General features: G+C 38.2%; 1 protein-coding gene across 2 annotated transcripts in view; it reads left to right on the top strand.

The window, feature by feature from the left end:
• The window catches only part of ARFGAP3 (ADP ribosylation factor GTPase activating protein 3), a 40,051-nt gene extending 18,126 nt beyond the window's left edge, over positions 1–21,925 (top strand). For both annotated transcript variants that reach the window (XM_054835829.1, XM_054835838.1), the window contains exons 9-16: positions 1,766–1,911; positions 5,951–6,076; positions 6,657–6,779; positions 12,891–13,028; positions 14,228–14,351; positions 15,394–15,484; positions 19,328–19,449; positions 20,270–21,925. In XM_054835829.1, the coding sequence (XP_054691804.1) occupies positions 1,766–1,911; positions 5,951–6,076; positions 6,657–6,779; positions 12,891–13,028; positions 14,228–14,351; positions 15,394–15,484; positions 19,328–19,449; positions 20,270–20,287 (888 nt within the window). In that variant the 3' untranslated portion in view covers positions 20,288–21,925. The remainder of the gene's footprint in view (positions 1–1,765; positions 1,912–5,950; positions 6,077–6,656; positions 6,780–12,890; positions 13,029–14,227; positions 14,352–15,393; positions 15,485–19,327; positions 19,450–20,269) is intronic.
• Positions 21,926–22,371: the final 446 nt, after the last annotated feature.

Here is a 22,371-nt window from a genome sequence, read left to right as displayed (position 1 = left end):
AAATAAAATGTCAAAGCATATATTGATGTCAAGGTCTGTATCCCACTTCGGTTCTTTTCACAACCATTGTCCCTGCAACTCCACTGATGCCCTGTAACCTTTCTTCTCACTTGCTGATACTGGGTGGCAGGGTTTCTTCAGGCTTTCACTTAAGTTAGTTGGCACTGAGATCTTTTTTGTAGCGAATCCTGAAAACAGAGGGAGTTCCAATAGCACTTTTGAGTGGCTAAATATGCATGTGTGGCATAATCTGTCAATACAAGGTGAGTTTGAGACATTCAGATCTGTATTTCTGGAGCAGTTCTCATCTCATACCACACAGCAGTATGGTATTGGTTGTATTTATAGGTAACTTGCAGCTGCATTCAATTTAAGACAGTTTCAAGATAGTTTCCAGACTTGTTTCCGGATGGGGTCTTAGCACTTTCTTAGGCATCTGGTCTCTGTAAAGAAGGCATGAGGAGAGTTGAGTATCTCAGCATGATGGTTCTAAGAACCATCAGGTTAACTCAAGTTAGCTAGGAAAAGCTAGGTTTTGAATGTATGGCTCTTGAGGCCCAAGAAAATAGCCCTAATACTAGGCTATTGGGGTGATGATAGGTTACAAGGAGTCACTTCTTTTAAGTCTGGGCTACTGTAGGCAAAAGATTTTGAAGGTTTATTGGAGCAGATGAATTTAGATTGAAACCTATTATTTCTTAGTCCCACTAGAGTGCCCTAATATGCAAGAGGAATTTCTTACTCTAAGTGGTACACGCAGGTATGTTCCCTTACAGTAAGAAGAACATAACAGCATTCACAGGTGCACATACAGTTTGTGATCTGTGGTGTCAGAACCTAAAACTGTATGTACGTAGGCCAGAGCTTTTACATGGAGATTTTAAAGCATTAAAAGATTAAGATAAATGAATTCTGAAAATTAATATTGCTGCAGTGTTGCAGATGAGGAATTAAACACATAGGAGACTAAGAACAGCAGTTTGGGTGCTGTGCCACTATCCGAATCAGCATCATTGTATCTATTCCTATTTGTACTATTAAGTGTTTTTTAAATCTGATAATCAGAATGAAAGAATATGTATCCCTATATTGAAGTAATATGAACTAGAAATAGATTTTAAAGGAATGAGTGCAAAACTGGAACCTCTCAGCTGATGTGTTTATCTAAAAAAGTTTACAATGCTTTGTCACATGCAAAGGCTAATCATGCATACATATGTATATAAAACTTGTATATTGCTCTCCTACCATAAATCAGTAAGTACCTATGCACATGTTTATTAAAAATATGAATAAATCAATACTTCAGATAACACACTAGCACTGGCCAGTGAGAACTAATTCAAGAATCTTTGCCAGTTCTAAATGTAAATTGTGAATTAAGTGAATGAGCAGCAAATAGTTCCATTGCAACAAATTTTATTATGTTATTCCTATGCAACAAAATCATTACTGAGAAACTGAAGTTATGCTATGTATTATATTTATTTGAACATGCCAACCTCTGAACAATTTATAATAATTTCATTACCCTGTGATGGTTGATTGCAGAGCTAATGAAATTTGTAGGAGTTAGTAGAAGAAGCATGTAGACAAAACATGAAAAAATATTTTCTCTGCTCCAAATTTTCATTGTTGTTTGCATATGCTCCCAAACAGAGTATAGTGTTTGCTGTTGCTTTCAAAGTTGACTGTTAAGTCAGTTGAGGTGATTGTCTTAGTTATAATGTTGGGGCTTTTGTTTTTTGTTTTTCAATAAATCAAGCTCGGTGCCAAAAAAGGTGGTTTGGGGGCACAAAAAGTGAGCAGCCAAAGCTTTAACGAGATTGAAAAACAAGCACAAGCTGTAGATAAAATGAAGGAACAAGAGGATCTTCATAGCAGTAAGAAAACTGAGAAGGAAGAGCCACTGTAAGTACGAATTATATATACAATGGTAAAACATGAAGCCTAATTTCATGTTAATGAAGTAATTGTCAACATTTGTTGTGGTTTAACCCAGGACGCAGCTGAAACAACCACACAGCCATTTGCTCACTTCTCTCCCTCTGTGCAGTGAGATGGGAGGAGAATAGGGGGGAAAAAAAGGTAAAACTGGTAGGTTGAGATAAAGACAGTTTAATAGGACAGAAAAGGAAGATAATAATAACAATGGTGATGATGATGAAAGAAGTGATGCACAGCACAATTGCTCGCCATCTGCTAACCAACATCCAGCTAGTTCCCAAGCCGCAGTCATGCCCCCCCAAGTACTGGGCATGACGTCATATGGTATGGAATATCCCTTTGGCCAGTTTGGGTCAGCTGTCCCGGCTGTGTCCCCTCCCAGCCTCTTGTGCACCCCCCGCCTCCTTGCTGGTGGGGCAGTATGAGAAGCCGAAAAGTCCTTGACTTGGTGTAAACATTGCCTAGCAACAACCAAAATAAATGTGTTGTCACACAGCACTATACCAGCTACTAGGAAGAAAATTAACTCTATCCCAGCCGAAACCAGGACAATATTTTAAATACTACCAGAGATTAGCTCATGCAAATAAAACTTCAGTTCTTGCTTTTAAAAAAAGTCCGAACATAGATGGTGGGCCAAACAGTAATTCCCTCATTGCCCTTTTTTTGGCCATTAAGTATAGATTTCTACAGTTGATAATTTATCATAGAAATAGCCCAAAGCTGTCTTTAAAAATAACCTTAGTGTTATTTAACACAGAAAATGAGTAATTCTACTGATACATATGAATAAAATGTGAAATTAATCTAAAATATGGTAAATTTAAATACTACCACAGAATACTCTTGCCTCTTGAACTTTCTTTACCCCATGCTAGTTACCTGGTTTATTTTGTTTTGGTGTAGTGAACTGAACAGTATTTAAAACAGTCTAAGAGCATAGAGAACATACACATACTCAGCTTTATTTGTACTTACTGGGTAAGAGGTTTTGTGCCGAAGGCAGGGCATAGTTTAATTATGGCTAGAATTGCCTGCTAAGTTTCAGGTGTTTTATATGGGAGCTGCCTTCATTTTCACCAAAACCCTTTGAATATTTTTGCCTGAGGCCTCGAATCTGTTAGTCTATTTTAATTAATAGAGACTCATCCCTGAAGCTCAAAGGGTGCTGTTCCTGGTTCCTTGCACTACATTTCTCTGCTACGTGTTTTTGGTTTTTAACTTTTTGTTAGTTGTCATCAAAATTAGACTATTGAGTTGGTTAGTGTACACTTTTACTGTTGTAAAGTTTCACATCTTAAGTGCTAAGATGCATCATTTTTATAACCTATTGAGAAATTTTCTGAATTACTACATAATTACAGGATCACTTGGAGCTCATGGTACCAAGCTCTTTGGTCTATAATCTGCTCCCTACTCCTTTTGTTCACTTTTATGTAGCCTCTGCAGAAATTGATATTTTGTATGCATCAAAAATATTAATCACAAGGGGATCATTCATTTTTCCTGAAGTATTTTTACTACAAAGTCATGCTTCTCAGTGATTGCCAAAAACTGCTGGTAAAGTGACTCAGAGGAACAGACTCCTAAATAACAAGAAAAATGATTGTTAATTATTATTATTTCTTAATGAGACTATCTTTAATGATATAATTCAGTTTGGAAGAAAGTCCCAAGTAGTGATTCAGTTTTTGTGTCACAAATGTATAAATCTATATGGATCCAAGGCAACCTTTTGTATAAGTTCTCTGCAAGCTTTCTGCAGTGGCCAGAAGCTTCTAAAAATGTCTGCGAACATGAGGGGTGAACATACGCTTCAGCTTATGGATCTGATCCCAGTAGAGGCAAGATAACAGTATCTCTCTTGAGATTAACTTTTTGGATTTTTAACTGTAGATGGCAGTATATACCAAAATTAAAGAAGGATGAATACTTCTAAAATTTCATTTGCTTCCAGCTAATCTGTGTGGCGGTTCTAATTTTAAAGCTTGAGTAATGAGCTTTAGTAAGTTAATTCAATGTGGCTTTGTTCCGTGGCGGGATTGGAAGCGATGCTTTTGTAGTCTAGTACTTAGAAGGAGAAAGAGTCCTGAGACTTAAAACTTAAAATGTGATTTTTATAATTGGTACACAGTTTCTTTATTTGCTGCTGTGTGCTGACAAGAGAATAGATAACTGGAGTTACTTTTAAAAAATTGATCAGTATCCCTATTTGTTTTAATCAACAGCAAAGATTTTTGATGTTCATAAAACAGATTTCATAAGATGGGCTGCTAATCTTTCTACTTAAAGTGCTGGGTAGGTTTTATCAGTAGCAGTTTGGAATTGAACTTTAGAGAACATTTTCAATTTTCTGTGTAACAGTTGGTTCTAAACTGTAAGAATTGATTTAAAATGTCGCTGAACATACTCTGTGCTTTGAAGATACATTTTTGTGATTTATTGGTTTCAAACGTCATTCCACAGATGCACCCTGGCTTGTATCTGACTTTTTATAAGCATCTGAACATAAGACATAGTGATTTTTTTAGTGTTGTTTCCAAATCCTCTGAAAGCCCCAATCAAAGGATACCAATTTATCACAAGATTGAGATGGCTCTCCTCCTTTTTGAAATGCCTCGTCAGTGGAGGAGTGATGTCCCATTCCTTGTAGCAGTCTGGTACCTCCATCCCTTATCTGTGAAGGAAGACAACCGGAGGCCCTGCCGTTTTCATTCTAGCCAGTTCATCTCCTGCAAGACAGGAGGGTATGATCTTTGGTAGGGGTATCTTGTACTCTTGGTTGAAGTTAAGTCAGTATGTATGGGACCAGAAGAAATCAAGCCAGGAAGAGCCTGTTTCAGTAATCAAATAGTTTGGAAAAACACTAGAAGAAAATACTGCTTGGTCAAAAACTTTTTTTCTTTTCATTCCTGCTTCTGCACAGAATGGATGGAGAGTTACAAGGGTTTTCAGACTTAAGTACTTCCGTTCTACTTGCAGCAGGACATCTACCAGCAGCATCCTTAATCTCATTGACCTTTTTTCTGATAGTGTTCATTTGTACTTTATGCCAGTCACAACTTATGAATTAAAATATTGCTGTGTTGCTCCTTAAAATTACTATTTGTATCCCTTTTAACCTAAGAAATTAAATTTAAGCAATATTTCTACGATTCTGTAATCAAGATTAAAAACCACTGTCTCTACTACACTGGTATTACTGGAAAATAGTAAAGATTCCTTTGAGGTGTAGGAGGGTTCATGGCATCTCAGAAAGACAGCTTACTATATCTGAATTGTGAGGATGTTTCCGATGACAAAATGTGTTGTCAACTGTGCAGAAAATAGTAAGTTTTGGATGCTTCGAAATTTCCGTAATACAGAATATAGTCTATTTTGGGAGTACAAAGACTCTCTCCTCCCATGTTCTGAGACACCTTTTTGGCCACAGGGAAGGCCAATTGGCAGCACCGATAAAGAAGTGTGGTCTACTGCTAGCACTTCTCAGGAGTGTATGTATGGCCAGTGTTAAAACCACTAGGAGCACAAAGGAGTGAAGGGAGGGAGACGTAGCAGGGCCAGGCTGTGCATTAGGGAAAAATGTTACTAGTATTCTATCATGAATGCTGCAGTACTGTAGCATGTCAGAGTTGGATAATTTTGACAATTATTTGGGTATCACATGGAATAAGGACTGCGGAAAAAAGACTTTTTCAGGTTGACTTAAAGGTGATGCAAAACTGTTTCCTGAACTTTAGCAGTAGCATGTTTCATGTTCGTTTTGAAGAAGACTACCTGCTCATACGTAGACTGGGGTACCATTTAGACACTCTTCTCCGCTGGCTTTCTCCCATCCTTATAGTTGGAATTTATTCCAATTAATAATGAATATTTTCAGTAAACACAGAACATAGAAAATACAGTGCTACAACATATATTGTTAATTTTCTACCAATATTATTGGGTTGGGCGTTCAGTGAGGCATTTTACAGTAATGTGTTACCTGTATGTTTTGTTCTAGTGTATCATCTTTGCGGTTGGCCTACAGAGATCTTGATATTAAAACAAAAGAAGAAAAGTTAAATCTCTCTGGTAAGAAGAAAAATGAATTGGAGAGACTTGGCATGGGGTTTGGCAGCAACAGAAGGTATGTGAATTTCTATAAACTGTATTTAAAATTCTCTGACTTTATGCAGTTATCCTTCATTTTAATTAGGAAATGAAAATACATACTGAAGTCTGTTATGGAAACTTAAATAATATCATCAAAGCATCTAGTATTTGTCAGGGGGAAGGGGCAAGATTGCTTCTGATAGGTTTAAGCCCTAACCTGCCAGAGAGGTGTTAACTTAAGTCGCAGGATGTCTGTAGGGTGTTTGCCTTCCTTCGCTAGCTGGCTGTGAGGATGGTAGCCAGGATGCCTTCTGTGCATAGTACCAACCTAATTATAGTCTTTTTCAAGTCAAAACTCTGAAAAAGTCACGTTGCTGTTTTCCAGCTGTTGGAATGGTCTGTTTGTTCAGAACTCTTGTCACTACTTCAGAGAACTACAGTTGAGTTTTCCAGGGTGCTTTTTTTTTTTTTTTAATTCCTCCTTTCTTCTTAAATTTTTGTATAGCTTGGGCTTTATCAGCAAGCTTCAGAAACTAGATTTGGGCTTTTATTTCTTTTTTTTAGGGTGTGAGCTTTGTCATCTCTTTACATACTTATTTTCTTCCTGTCCCCAGTGGCATTTCTCATTCAGTAACCTCAGATATGCAAACAATAGAGCAGGAAACACCTGCCATTGCAAAGCCGAAGAAAAAGTACACTGACGATGCAGAAGATTCATATTTCTCTTCTACTTCAAGGTAATGCGTAAGATTTCTATTTTGAGTGGGGGTAGAAGTGTATGCAAGTTACGTATTCAAATATACACCATATATTTGGAACTTAAGATCAAAACAGAAGACAATTGGACATGTTTACACACCTAGTATATTTTCAGGGGACATCTGAATCAGAAAAGTTGTGAAATAGTTGACCTTACCTTGATGACAGATGTATTTATAAAGAAGAGGAGTTACTTTTTCTGAGGAGAAGGTAGTCTGAATTACACGTTTACCGGTTTTGTCTTGTTCAGCATCTAGTCTCTACTTGCACAGACAGTTGCCATATGAGCTTTTGTTTGCTGTATACTGAATCCAGTGAATTTCTTGTCAGAATGACTTGTGTTCGATTTTGGTTTGGATTTTTGGTGTTGGGGGTTTTTTTTGGTTTTTTCTTTCTTGTGGTACTCTCTGTGATGGGTTGACCCTGGCTGGAGGCCAGGTGCTGACCAAAGCTGCTCTATCGCTCCCCTCCTCAGCTGCACAGGGGAGAGAACGTCTAACAAAAGGTTCATGGGTCGAGATAAGGACAGGGAGAGATTACTCACCAATTACTGTCACCGGCAAAACAGACTTGACTTGGAGAAAATTAATTTAATTTATTACCAATCAAATCAGAGTAATGAGAAGTAAAACCACATCTGAAAACGCCTTCCCCCCACCCCTCCCTTCTGCTTGGGCTTAAGTTCACTCCCGATTTCTCTACCTCCTTCCCTCCCAGCAGCACAGGGGGACGGGGAATGGGGGTTGTGGTCAGTTCATCACACGTTGTCCCTGCCGCTCCTTCCTCCTCAGGGGGAGGGCTCCTCACACTCTGCCCCTGCTCCAGCATGGGGTCCCTCCCACAGGAGACAGTCCTCCACCAACTTCTCCAATGGGAGTTCTTCACACAGGCTGCAGTTCTTCACGACCTGCTCCAGCATGGGTCCCTTTGATGGGGTGCAGTCCTTCAGGAGCAGACTGCTCCAGCATGGGTCCCCCACGGGGCCACAGGTCCTGCCAGGAGCCTGCTCCAGCGCGGGCTTCCCACAGGGTCACAAACTCCTTCAGACATCCACCTGCTCCGGCGTGGGGCCCTCCATGGGTTGCAGGTGGCATGGGTTGCAGGTGGATATCTGCTCCACCATCATCCTCCGTGGGCTGCAGGGGGACAGCCTGCCTCACCATGGTCTTCTCCAGGGGATGCAGGGGAATCTCTGCTCCGGTGCCTGGAGCACCTCCTCCTCCTTCTTCACTGACTTTGGTGTCTGCAGACTTGTTCCTCTCACATCTTCTCACTCCTCTCTCTGGCTGTGATTGCTCTTGGTGTTGCACAGAGGTTTTTCCCCCCTTCTTAACTACGTTATCCCAGAGGTACTACCACCATCGCTGATGGGCTCAGCCTTGGCCAGCAGCAGGTCTGTCTTGTAGCCAGCTGGCATGGCTCCGTCAGACATGGGGGAAGCTTCTAGCAGCTTCTCACGGAAGCCACCCCTGTAGCCCCCCGCTACCAAAACCTTGCCACGCAAACCCAATACAACTGTCTTCAACTTTCAAATTCCAATTTAACAAGTGTCGAAGTCTGATAATAGATACACTACAGTTGCATGTCTTTTAACTGTGTGTATGCCAATTGCAAAAAATTAAATCTTTTTGAGGTATTGTGTGTCAGATCATGGAATCATCATAGAATCATAGAATGGTTTGGGTTGGAAGGGGCCTTAAAGATCATCTGGTTCCAACCCCCCTGCCATGAGCAGGGACACCCTCCGCTAGACCAGGTTGCCCAAAGCCCCATCCACCCTGGCCTTGAACACTTCCAGGGATGGGGCCTCCACAACCTCTCTGGGCAACCTGTTCCAGTGCCTCACCACCCTCACAGTAAAGAATTTCTTTCTAACATCTAATCTAAATCGACCCTCCTTCAGCTTAAACCCATTACCCCTTGTCCTGTCACTACACTCCCTCATAAACAGTCCCTCACCATCTTTCCTGTAGGCCCCCTTCAGGTACTGGTAAGCCACAATTAGATCTCCCCAGAGCCTTCTCTTCTCCAGGCTGAACAATCCCAACTCTCTCAGCCTGTCCTCATAGCAGAGGTGCTCCGTCCCTCCAATCAGCTTCGTGGCCCTCCTCTGGACTCGCTCCAACAGCTCCATGTCTCTCCTGTACTGGGGCCCCCAGAGCTGGACGCAGTACTCCAGGTGGGGTCTCATGAGAGCGGAGTAGAGGGGCAGGATCACCTCCCTCGACCTGCTGGTCACACTGCTTTTGATGCAGCCCAGGACACGGTTGGCTTTCTGGGCTGCAAGCGCACACTGCCAGCTCATGTTGAGCTTCTCATCAATCAATACCCCCAAGTCCTTCTCCTCAGGGCTGCCCTCAATCCATTCCTCGCCCAGCCTATAGTCGTGCTTGGGATTGTGCCGACCCACGTGCAGGACCTTGCACTTGGCCTATTTGAACTTCATGCGGTTCGCACGGGCCCACCTCTCCAGCCTGTCAAGGTCCCTCTGGATGGCATCCCTTCCCTCCAGCGTGTCGGCCACACCACACAGCTTGGTGTCATCAGCAAACTTGCTGAGGGTTCACTCGATCCCACTGTCCATGTCGCTGACAAAGATGTTGAACTGTTCCTGTCCCATTACTGACCCCTGAGGGACGCCACTCGTCACAATACTCCACTTGGACATTGAGCTGTTGACCACAACTCTTTGAGTGCCACCATCCAGCCAATTCCTTCTCCACCGAGTGGTCCATCCATGGAATCCATGTCTCTCCAATTTAGAGACAAGGATGTCATGAGGGACAGTGTCAAATGCCTTGCACAAGTCCAGGTAGATGATGTCAGTTGTCCTTCCCTTGTCCACCGATTCTGTAACCCCATCATAGAAGGCCACCAAGTTTGTCAGGCACGATTTGCCCTTAGTGAAGCCATGTTGGCTGTCACCAGTCACCTCCTTATGTATTGTGTAGATGTCTGCAGTCTTATTTGATAGACTTTTATGTATTTGAACATAAAATGTAAGCAAAAAATAATTGATGACTTTTTGATCAGAGTACAAAGGCAATGCAAACCATAAAATACTGCTGTTGGGAGGGAGAAGAAAAGTAATTAGTCCTACAGTGGCTAATTGCAATGAAACAGCTGTTTCTGGACTGATAGATAGAAACTGCCTTTATTGGATTGGTGCCACAGAAACATGAAAAATTGTACCTAATTACTTGTAGACGGGCAAATAAAAACACAAAAGCTTTTGTGTCATTTTTTGTAGTGTAATCACTAGTGGCAGAAATGCAAATGTGGTACCAAGTAAACTGGTGGCAGTCTTGTGAAATAAACTGTATCATTTCAGTGCTTCTCTATTTGTTCCTTGAAAAGAACTGTTACTGCTCTCAAATTATTCATAAGCCTACTAGCAGGCAAAGGATGAATTATGCAAGAGGCTTTTTTATGTGTTTTGGTTCAATAATTAGAAGATAAATTGTAACCTAGCTGTTCCTGGTTCTTGTTTGTCTATTTATAGCAATAGTAGAATCTAACTGGAGTTGGTATACAAATTCATTCTCTTTAAAGAAAATATAAAGTCAGATCGTTGGGCTTGGTAGGGTTTGTAAGGTGGTTATTATCCTTTATTCCAAGCTGTGACTTTGAAATAGAGATAACTTTAATATCATCTTATAATGCTGAATATTAGAGTGCTGATAAGTATCTGTAAATTAAACAAGCTAAATGTCTCGAGGTTTAGATATATAATTGAACCCTCTCAAAATCCTTGGATTTTATTTTTTCTTATTGCTATGATTAATAGAATCTTTATGAACATAACAATGTAAAATTTTATTTTCTATTAAATGCAGTTTTTCTTTCTCTCTCCACGCCACCCAAGTACTGAAGAATATTTTGCAAAGTTATGAAAATCTGAAAGGGAAGGACAGAGAAAATAAGTAATTCAGATCAGCTCTTGTAGCCTCTGCCCTATCCCATGGTTTTGATGGCCATTGTGAGATAGGATAGCTTAAAAAAAAAATATATATATACACACACACACCTTGTTTGTTAATTCACATCCATATGGAACTTTTAAATATTGCTGTGGCTTCTTCATTAGGTGGGCAGGAATAATAGTGTTGCTGTGTAGTTAGTAGCTTCCTTGCAGGTTTTGTAGTGTGCTTCTACACTCTGCTACCATAGGAACTTACAACATAGAAACTGAGAAGTCAGGCCAAAAGAAAATGACCCTGGTTGTAGGAAAGCATGTAGTGCCTTGCCATATTCCTAAGCTGATGCAAGGGACAGAGGCAACTGAATGAAGAAATTTGGAAGACCAGCTACTTTCTGGTGTTGTACCACTCTCATCTGGGAGTTTCTGCTTTCCTTTTATTTATTTTCCATGTTGTATTGCACTGAAAACAACCTAAGCTCACAGGAACAGTAAAAGATAGCACTGGTGTAGTAATGTTCCCCAAACAATGTATTCTGTGGTTTTCCTTTCTTTTCAATTTATATCTATGACTCTTCCTTTGGATTTTCCACCTGTATCTAAAAGGTGGAGAGGGTAAAAAGCCTCATTTAGCAGGAAGAAATACCTTCAAGGATCTGCTGGGAGTCGCATCTGCTCTGGGGGGTGAGATTGTGAAGATGAAGATTGCATTGCAGTGAGGTCTTCACTGAGAGCACTCAATGCACTTCCTTTTGTCCCTCAGGAGAGAAGGAGAGAAACTCTTTTTTTTTTTTTTTTTTGGTATAAGTTCATTCCAGATCTGTCCCTGCTGTTTTCCATGTGCAATGGAGGGAGACTTTGTTGCTGAAGGTGTCACATTTCTCATAAACTGTGAAAACAGTGTCCTGACTATTCATAACACAAACATGGAGAACTTTTTTTTAAAGAGTGCTTTTCACAAAATACGGATGCAGACTTCAATATCCCATGCTTGTTCTATTGAATGATTCTGTTCTGCTAGCCTCCTGTCGTTTTGATCGTCTTACTCCCTTTCCTAGTCATATCCAAACTTTAAGACAGTTTATTTAACCACAAATTCTTAATCTTTGGCATTTTAATAGTTGGGGAAATTCTTAATCTTTGGCATTTTAATAGTTGGGGTTTTTTTCAAGTATTGTCCATATACGTTTAGATAATCAAAGGGGAAAATGTCAAGATAACATACCACCAGAACTGACAAACATGCTTCATTTTTTTTTCCCTTTTCTTTCTGTTTGTGTTTTCCCTGCAGTTTTGATATGCAAGAGAAGATTATCATATTAAATTAAGACTCGCTTTTAAGAAATATGTTCTTTGGCATAGTTTTAATAAAACATGTTACAAAACTCAGAGGTGCTTAATATTTGTGTGAAATATACAGAACCAGAGACAAGGGCTTTCCTTACTGTTCTGAACTATGTTTGTTGATGCCTCTGAAAATGGGAGGAGATTCTCTGCTTGCATAGTTTACAGATTGACTTGGATGGAACTGTGAGATTAGCCACTATCAGCCCCTTTGTTAGAAAGCTTTACCCCATGTGGAACCACAGCACAATTGGACGCCATGGCTTAGGTGCTCTTGGATCTCTGGGGTGTTCCAAGTGCCTTGATAGTTGTGGTTGCTTTATTTTCATAGCTGGTATCTTAACATGGAGTGTCAAGAGCACCAGGTCTTTCTGAGCAGACTACCTTGTAGGGCTGTCGTGGTGCCTTGCTCACAGGGTCCATCCTGAAGTTTTCTTAGGGTTGCTCTTAAACCAGCCAGGTATCTTCACAATATTCTTCCCAGTGCTTTGCCTCACGCTAAAGATGATGTAAGACTTTGAAGTAATGAGAACTTTGCCTGTTTTGGTGGGACCATATCTTTCAGGCATTCCACTGCTTATTCATGACCATATCCAGCCTAAAGAAAGGCCACACTTTGCAGTCAAATACGTGTGTAAAAAAACCAAAACTCCATTGGATTCAACTGTATAAAGCTTCTAACCCATAATATGAAATCCATATTACTCACTGACAGCTATCATTGTGCTGAAAACTTACTTGCTAGTGAACACTTACTATAGCAATATTTATCTAACAATATAAAGTTCCCACTTTTTCAATACTTTTTTTTCTTCTTTTATTTTAGGTACTATGATTCTTCAGATTTGAGGAGCAGCACTTTCTCTAAATGGGATGACAATTCAGATTCTTTTTGGAAGAAAGAAAATAATAGTAGAGATGTTGATATAATGTTAACTTCAAAAAGTAAAGGATTTTCAGAGAGGTATACCAAGAAAACTTAACTGATTTTTGTACAGGAAGCCCAAGCTTGTTAATATGATTTCAGTCGTGGTCATAGTAGAGGGGGTTTTTTCAGTCTAGAGGGAGAACTTGGCAGTCAAAGAACTTCCTGGATGAATTTCTTTTGTAAGCTGAATTTCCTGTTTACGTTTTAAGCACTGTCTCTTTTGCTCAGTGCTGTACAATATATATCCTGAAGGTAATTTCCAAAGTGTTTCAGCAAGAAAAGAATTAGACAAAAGATGTGGAGAGAAACTCAAATATTTGCACTGTTCTGACAGCATACTTGCTTTACTTGCTTTGTTTATTGCCTAATGAACCAAAGAGAACCCAGCTACCAAATGAATGAAATTGTAGGGTACTCAGCTTTCAGAATGAAGGTATTGAAGATACTTGGAAACAACAGGACTAATTGTTGTGATGATTAAAAATGAATGTATTTCTTCTTTGACAGCTGTGTTTTTATCTTTGTAATCAAGTGAAAAATGTAAGAATGTGGAGGTTTGTGTGCTCAGTTGGTGTTTTCTGCTTCTTATTTAACACTGTATTTTGCATTTACCTGTAAAATGCAATTTGTGCACTTAAGTACAACTGTTTTTTAAACACAAGCATGTTTCTGTTGTTTCCTAAAAAGTGACCAGTGATGCATATCACACAAAATAGGGGTTCATGTCCAAAATGCTCTTACTTCTTTATTTGAATACATTTACTTTTTCTTTTTTAAAAAAAAGGGGGCAGGGGAGAGGGGGAAGTGTTGAATATGTATGTTTGAGGTGGAAGTTAGTGACAGTTCAAGGATGTTGAACTTTTTTATACTATTACGTTTAAATCTGAATTTCACGGACATTGTGTTTTGGGTTTTTTGAGGTTTTGTAGAAATATTCTGTCCTTGTTGACATAATTTTGTCTTGCTTTCTAAATGAACTCTGAAAATAAAGATACAGCATTAATGAATTTGAAATACTATATGTTCACCATCTTTGAAAACTGTCACTGAAATTTTATTTGCTGCTATATCAACTTAGTTATCTCAATTTCTCTATCCTGAGTTGATACAGATTTAATTTTTATTTAAACAAATTACTATTATAATTCTGGGGTTTACAAAGCAAAGATGATAGTGCTTCTTGCTTGATTTATTGCATTCTGCCGTGATATAAATAAAAGTTATTTTTCTTTTAGGCCTGCATCTCGTCGTAAGCCTGAATATGAGCCACCTTTAAACACAGATGAGGCACAAAAAAAATTTGGCAATGTAAAAGCAATTTCATCAGACATGTATTTTGGAAGGCAAGATCATGCTGATGTAAGTAGAAAGCAGTGATAAATATTTTTCAATATTAAAATATTCTTTGACTATAAACACGGTGTTCTTGTATAAAGAGAAGGCAATACATAGTTAAAATTCGTAGAATTAGTAAGCTTATAGAATTACGTCCACTTGAGTATTTGTTTGATAGACATGTACAAGTCTCTCATAACTCTGATAGTCTTGTATTTCCTAAGGAGTTGCAGCGGCAAGTAGGACCTTACCTCCAACTTCATTGCTCTCTGATAGAAGCAGTAGACTATGATTCCGCAGTCTTTATTTTTGAAAGAATCAGCCTGATGCTGGGTGAAGGCTTACTTCTTTTGTTCTAAATACCAAAACTGATGCTAACAAACTATTGTTAAAGCAGCTGTCCCCTCTGTATTTGTTACATGGAACCATTATTGCTGGTGTAAGGCTAAGCAAGGAGATAAATGGCTGAACAAATGACATGTAATTGAATCAGCCTAGGAATAACAAACAGGTTAATATTATGTTGCATTTCAGAGGTGAGGAATCATTTAAAAATATCTATTTTTAATGAAAAATTAATAATGTAAATGGTAATGTAAAAAATATCATCAATGAATTATCATTCCTAAGGAACTCAGAAAAAGTTGCATTAAAAGCATCATGTGATTAGATGGGTTAACATGATGCTAACTGCAGCGCTTTTTCCTTATCCTACCCAACCACTGCATTTCACATTTTTTAGTTGTTTTTAATGGTTATGTAGTTCATTCTCCTCTGCCTTTTCAGCAATCCCCTTTTTTAGGGTAGCTCACAGTGAGTAGGTCTCTTGGTGTTGCAGTGGCAAATGTCACTCTTGAATCAACTCAGAAATGAGTTAAGATGATGACAAACTCACACTGTGTAAGTCATGTGAAAACTACAAAGTGGGAACAGCTTTCAGAATGGACAACTTCAGCTGGATTTCTATGTTCTAAAACTGTATCTATAATCTCATGCATTACCTGACATGACCTCGAAAGATGACAGCATACTGTTACAACACTTTTTCTTCTCAATTCTTTCCTAGTATGAAGCAAGGGCTCGACTAGAAAGACTTTCTGGAAGCTCCTCTATAAGTTCAGCTGACTTGTTTGAAGCTGAGAAAAAACAACCAGCAGGTACATGTTGAACAGAGTGAGAAACTGTAGCATGCAGCGCGAAATGCTCTGGTACTCTCCTTTTAGTTCCACTATCAGCTAGCTGTCGCTGAATTCTGCAAGAAGTGTGCAAAGTGCAGTATGCATTAGTATTGCTACTAGGTCAAACAAGCATGACACGTGTAGCCATTATTTAAAGCAACAAAGACAAGTTTGTATTTTCAGTTCAGTAAGTTCAATATTTTATACTGTTTTTTAATGTGACTTGGTGCAAATAAAAGACTGTCATAAATAATTTTTATCAAAGAAAAACAGTAGTGTTTGATTATAAAAACAAATGAGACAACACCTAAATTGACTATCAGATTTTTTTTTTGTTAAGTTACCATAAGTAACTTGTATGTGTGAAAATAGCTGTCATAATAATATTGAATTTAAAAGGAATCATGAATAAAATGTTAGTGGGCTTGAAATTCCCATGTAATCGGTTGCATGGCACATCCATTCATTGCGATATCTGCTTCTAACACTGGTCTTGCCAAATTATTAAGGAAATTCTGCAGTTGCTTTATCTGTTTAAAAGATACGTTGAAACACCTTACACTGGGGAGTATAGTTCATCAAATTAGAAAGGAAGAAGGATTAGATTAGATTAGATTAGATTAGATTAGATTAGATTAGATTGACTGAAAAGTAGCTCCTTAGGCTGTTGGAAATCTCTGACATTTTCTTTCCAGCACTCGCTTTGGATAGTGCAATAATGTGAAATAGAAAAGGTAAGAAATACTGGAATTTTTTATTGACCTGATCAGTTGGGTTTCATTCCGTAACTTGCAGAGAAATGAAAAAAAAGAATTGTTGAAGAACTCGAAATCTGTGAGTAACTATATAAATAGGCTGGAAAAGCAAACAGTATTCAGCATCTGATTTTACTTTGGAAAAGTAGGAAGAAAAAAAAAGCCATGTGACTGTTCAGTTTTGATCCCCTGAAAGCAAGTTTTGAATACACTGGCTAGTAGAGAAATACCTCTTGTTACCAGTTACTTACACTGGATTTTAGTCAACTGAAATGTAAAAAAAAAAAAAAAATTAAAAAAATTAAGGAGTGGAGGAGACATAAAGCAGAAATCACAATAAGTTACTTTAGCCACTTGAAAGAATATTTGCAACATGGTGTCATCCTTGTGATTAAAAAAGATGATGGAGCATAAGCAAAGAAATGGTGTTTCTGTATGAATTTGTAAATGATGTTTTCAGTAATATATGGGATTGTGATAACAAATATTATTTTGTTACCTAGCTATTGTTGAATAGTACTTTCTTTGTCCTTTTTCTTTTAATTTTCTTGCATATAAATAATTTCATACGGAATTAATTTTTCCTTTAAATTTTTGCAATTTGTGGGGTTTTTACACAGTAATGATGAATAAGACAATGAAATAGGAAAAGGCAAATATAAGTTAAAGATGGGGCAAATTGTGTGATATATATGTGTGTGCATATATATATATTTATATAAATGTGCCTTTTTATGTACGCATACATAGATCTGTGATAAAATTCTCACTATATTCTGAATAAGGCTACGTACAGGCAATTATATAATGTTAACTATGCGTACGTGAATTTTACACATATGATTATTCATCATTGACTACTCATAAAGGTTCGTGGGGCTTGTGCGGGAATGCAGAGATATTAATAATGGAATGTAAAATGCCTGCCTGCAACTTGAGGTTAGTTACACTCTGTGACTGGCATGTAACCCAACAGTAAGTTTAAAGTTATATTACAAAGACTAAACTTCTGCTAAATTTTGTGAGTTAACTGCTCTAAAATAATAGGAAAAAATGCACCAGGAATTACTAGTTTGTATATTATAAATTCAGACTATATTCGGTCTACAGAATCTTCCTTTCCTGCATGTTTTTCTGTTGCACCCCCCCACCCCAAAGACGATCTTTTGACTGTGCCCCTTCTTGGTGAAATTTTACTGCACCGATAGCTTGTCTGGTGTTGAACTATTGCCAAGGCCGTCATTAGTTCCATAAAATAAAGGTAATCAGGAGACCAGAGGCTGGCAATAAAAATGCTGCTGTAGTTCTGGGGTCCTTGCCAGAATAAAATGTCCTTTGTATCTAAAGTTGTTTTTATAAGCACTGCTGAGATTTTAGGGTAGAACGGTTTTGGGACACTTGCTTTTGTACAGAATGCTGTAGGAGCTATTTAACAAAAAGAGGGGGCTGCAAGAAAATGTTTTTACTTCGCATTATTTCAGACCTGTTGCTTATGAAAAATGGCACATCAGATGGCCGACTCGTAGATGCTGCTTTTGAAAGAAATCACAACAAAAGGAGTTGCTTTTCTGTCTCATTTACAAGAATTTTTTCAGACAGCCATACATAACCAGAAAAACATGAGAAAATTTCGTGTGGCTGAGAAGTGGTTAGAGCTTTCCTCAGCTTATTTGTATCTGCAAGTTTTATTTCCACGACTCTGACTTTAATGACAAAAACGCTGAAGCATTTGATAAGTGGAACAGATCGTAAGGAAGTCAGAATTACCGTTCAGCAATAGGGCTGTCTCAGTGACAGTGAATTTTTGAAAATAATCTATAAACAAATGTGCCCATGCGTTGTAGAAACAGCTACTAGCCGTCTTAAAGAACGGGGTGGGAAGCTCTGAACATGACTATGCATCTGCCACTACGAACCAGCCATTTAGCTTAGATAATCAAATTATCTACAGTAGTGTCTGTCTCAGCCTGCTAATGAGGCAAGTGCCTTTAATTTCCCGTGAAAAGAGGAGCTACAGGTTCTCTCTCTCTTCCTCCTCCACCCCTGTTCAAAAAGAAAAAAAGGAGGAGAAAGGGCTGCCGGGGTGTAGCAACATGCTGTGTGCAGCTGCACTGTGGAGTCTGTGGCTGGACGAGCTCGTCCGAGGTTCAGTAACTGCTCACAAGTTACCAGTTGTGTCCCGACTGGTCATGACTATCGGTTACATGCCTAAATTCAGGCTACAGATTGCAACCTCCATTTTGAAAATGGTCTGCTTTGGGATGCTTCCTCTCAGGAGCCCCATTTATTCCCAATACCATAGTTCTGTGATGCTGGTTTACTGCCATTTGTGCCTTTTACAGTATCAGGTATTTAATATTAAGGCATGCCAGTAATTCTTTTTGCAAATGAGTGGGTGATTGTAATTGTTAGCACGTTAATACTTATCATGCAGTTAGTTTTGAAACATCTTTGAGTTCTGTTATCTTTAGGCTTATACTTTTCATAATAGCAGTAGAGCTAACACTTACTGGCAGAACTATATTGGCTTTAAGGAAAGCTGGATCGCCAGCTTTGTTTTGGAGTTTTAAAACTTTTAAAACTTACTTTTTTTTACTATAATTTCTATAGAATTTTACAAGCCTTGGATGTAGTAATGCAAAATACACGTGTATATACAGAATGCAAAGCATACCTTTGCATGCACACAAATAGGGTTCATCACTTCAGCCACCACTGAAGTGCATTCATCTTTAAATTGCAAGGTAATAACAACTATTTAGGATAAAAGACAAATAACATTTCAGCAGATTGAAAGTGCAGAATAAATCATATATTATCCAAACATTAATTGGGAATACAAAGTGTAGAAGTTGACACTCTGAGTGGAATGATGAATGACTGAAAAAATTGAAAAGAGGATGCATTCAAGAAATTTGAGATCAATGCTTGGTGTTTTTTACAGTGTTGGTCAGACATTCCTATTTAGTGCTTCTAGTAGTACATTGTACTTCGGGGGGGGGGAAGGCTGCTTTTAATATAAAATTCTATTTTTTTTCTTGTGTGTGTGTGTGTGTTCTCCTTTTAGGAAGCTACAATATTACAAATGTCTTGCCTTCAGCTCCCGATATAGCTCAGTTTAAACAAGGAGTGAAATCAGTGGCTGGAAAACTTTCTGTACTTGCTAATGGGGTCATGACGTCTATACAGGTTAGTAAAAATATTACAATATATTAAACATCAGTTAAAGTCTTTTTGTAGGGATTTAGTATCATGGATCTTGCCATCCAATTGTCTTTAGGGAGAAGAGAATGAATTTGGTTTTGAGCTTTGTTGGCCTCTCATGATAGACAGTAGGTCTCTATCTTTTCAAAAATAAATCTGTAGCTGATAGCTCACCTTCCTTAGAATATATAGTTTATTTCTTTTCTTACAACTGAAACAAAAATTCCATCATAGAAGTTACTTGCTGTCACTTTATTTTTAAAGTAATAATGGTTCATAACTCAGAATGGAACAGTTCAGTTGGAAGGGACCTACAGCCATCATCTAGCCCAACTCTTGTATTGGCTTTTAATTGCCTTGACAGTAAATACCAACTGTAGCTCCCCCTCCTTATATAGTGAGCATGACATCATATGGTATGGTATATCCCTTTGGCTAGTTTGGGACAGCTGTCCTGGCTGTGTCCCCTCCCAGCCTCTTGTGAAAATTAACTCTATCCCAGCTGAAAAGCAGGACACCTTTGATCCATGTTTGTGCACAAAATTAAGATTTTGGTCTCAATAGTATAAAGCATGCTTCGTGCTCCAGTTAGTTTGCATTTCCTTTTTGAGGTCAGTGAGAGCTCTTGGATATTTCAAAATCAGGCTGATTATCCTGGAGTTTAACCATAAACTCCAGTTCTTGGAAATACTGGTCAATTTTCTTTAAGAATTAAACTACTACTTGTTTTATAAATGTAAGTAAAACTAATTTCTTTTAGTGGAAAACATACTCATGTCTGCCTGCTGTTTTTTTACTTTTCTAGGATCGATATGGTTCATAACGTCTTTTATATCGACATAATTAAGTACACTAAAGAAGGATTTATCTTCAGATATACAAGTAATCACACTGCTGATTTGAATGAAGGTTGCCTTAAGACTGTTGATGTTTTTAATTGTTCCAAGCACATTTGTTTACTTGTGCAGCTTTCTGGCTCAGCCTCTTCTTACTGCTATTTCATCTTTACAGAGCAGAAATCTTGTAGCAACTTGTTACATTGCTTTTTTTTTTTCCTTTACAGTCTTGTATTTCTTAGCGACCTTAACGTTAGATGTTGGAAGTTTATTTTATTACTGGTTTTGGCTGTGAGGCAGGAAGGAGAAAGGAGGATGAACGCATACATTGGAAATGAGGCTTCCTAACAGAAGCCTCTGTGCAGTGGCATCCTTACTCACCAGACATAACTTGTCTTCTGACTGTTTTACGAGCTGTGGAGAAGAAAATTTAAATTAAGCATATGCTGAGGTGGTATTTAGTGGACTGTAGCAAAATATAGAGTTAAGTTAAACCTGCGCTTATCAGGAAGTAGAAGTTCTTGCAGTCATAAATTGATGTGCATTAAAATGATGGGGAATTAGTGTTTTAAAACAATATTTCTGCTAGAAAATTGTATGCTTAGATGTGAGGTATGGAGAAGACAAGACGCATGGTATATTGAATAGTGGATTTAATCTTGTCTTGGGAGCAATCTTTTTATTCCTAGTTTTGAAAGTTACAAAAAATTGCAATATAGAATCCTTAAGTGCTTTTTAAAAATCTGTATTGTGTGCAAATTGAAAAAAAAAGGTTTTGTGGTTTAACCCATCAGGCAGCTAAAACAACCACACAGCCATTCGCTCACTCTCCCTCCACCCTGCAGTGGGTTGGGGGAGAGAATCGAAAAGGAAAAAAAAAGGGTGAAACTTGTGGGTTGAGATAAAGACAGTTAAACAGAACACAAAAGGAAGACAATAATAATAATAGATAATACAAAACAAATGATGCACAGCACAATTGCTCACCAACTGAAGCTGATGCTAGTTGGAACTAGCCGAAGCTAGTTCCTGAGCTGCCCTGTCTCCTGGCCAACTCCCCCAGTTACATGCTGAGCATGACATCATATGGTATGGAATGTCCTTTAGGTCAGCTGGGGTCAGCTGTCCTGGCTGTGTCCCCTCCCAGCTTCTTGAGTGCCCCCTGCGTTCTCCTTGGCAGGGCAGTGTGAGAAGCTGAAAAGTCCTTGACTGCTTAACAACAACTAAAACCATCAGTGTGTTATCAACGTTATTCTCATCCTAAATCCAAAACACAGCACTATACCAGCTACTAGAAAGGAAATTAACTCTATTTCATCTGAAACTAGGACAAAATAAAAATATTTAAAGGCCTAATATAGCAGTTAATACTTGTTAAAAATGTTTAGAACAATCTTAGTGTTTTGATAAATTATGAAATATTGAATGAGGAAATATAGTGGGACTGTGTTTTAGACAGTCTAGAATTTATCGTTGATGACATCCTGAATAAAAACAATTATAACCTTGAAGAAAAAAACCTCACAACCAAGAATGAGCTCAAGCGAATTCCTTTCTGTAACCTTGTTTCTTAATTCAAATTTGTAAACTGCTGATATCTAATAAAAACAATTGATATGAACTCATTTTTTAATTCAATTTCTGTGTGCAGACACCAGTCTCCAGCTTTCTAAATACTGCTATCTGTATTCTGTCTCTAGAATGATCTGGTAAAATTAGCCTTTAATTTCAGTTAGTGAAACTAGCTTTCTCATTAAATTGCAATAGTGATTTAGAAATCAAAACACTAAGGCTGGGGTAGAAAAATAAGCTACTGTATTGAAATACAGATAACATAGTATAGCTGTATTTGCTTTTTAATTTCTAGACTGCCTCTTATATTTAAGTCTCAGTTCTGGTAATTTTCTCTTGTGACTGTTGTGTTTAGATTTATTAATCTGAAAAGGATCTTTTTTGAGAGTAGTACAAGATAAGCATTTTTCCTGCTTAATTTGTAGAGCTTTACAATAAACAACTTGCTTTGTTTTTTCCTTTCCCACCCTATAGAGATGATTTTGCTAGTATAACAAGA

This window comes from Grus americana, chromosome 1, assembly GCF_028858705.1.
Source record: "Grus americana isolate bGruAme1 chromosome 1, bGruAme1.mat, whole genome shotgun sequence".
Classification (NCBI taxonomy): domain Eukaryota; kingdom Metazoa; phylum Chordata; class Aves; order Gruiformes; family Gruidae; genus Grus; species Grus americana.
Note: the sequence above shows the minus strand (reverse complement) of the source record. Positions and strands in the feature narration are given on the sequence as shown.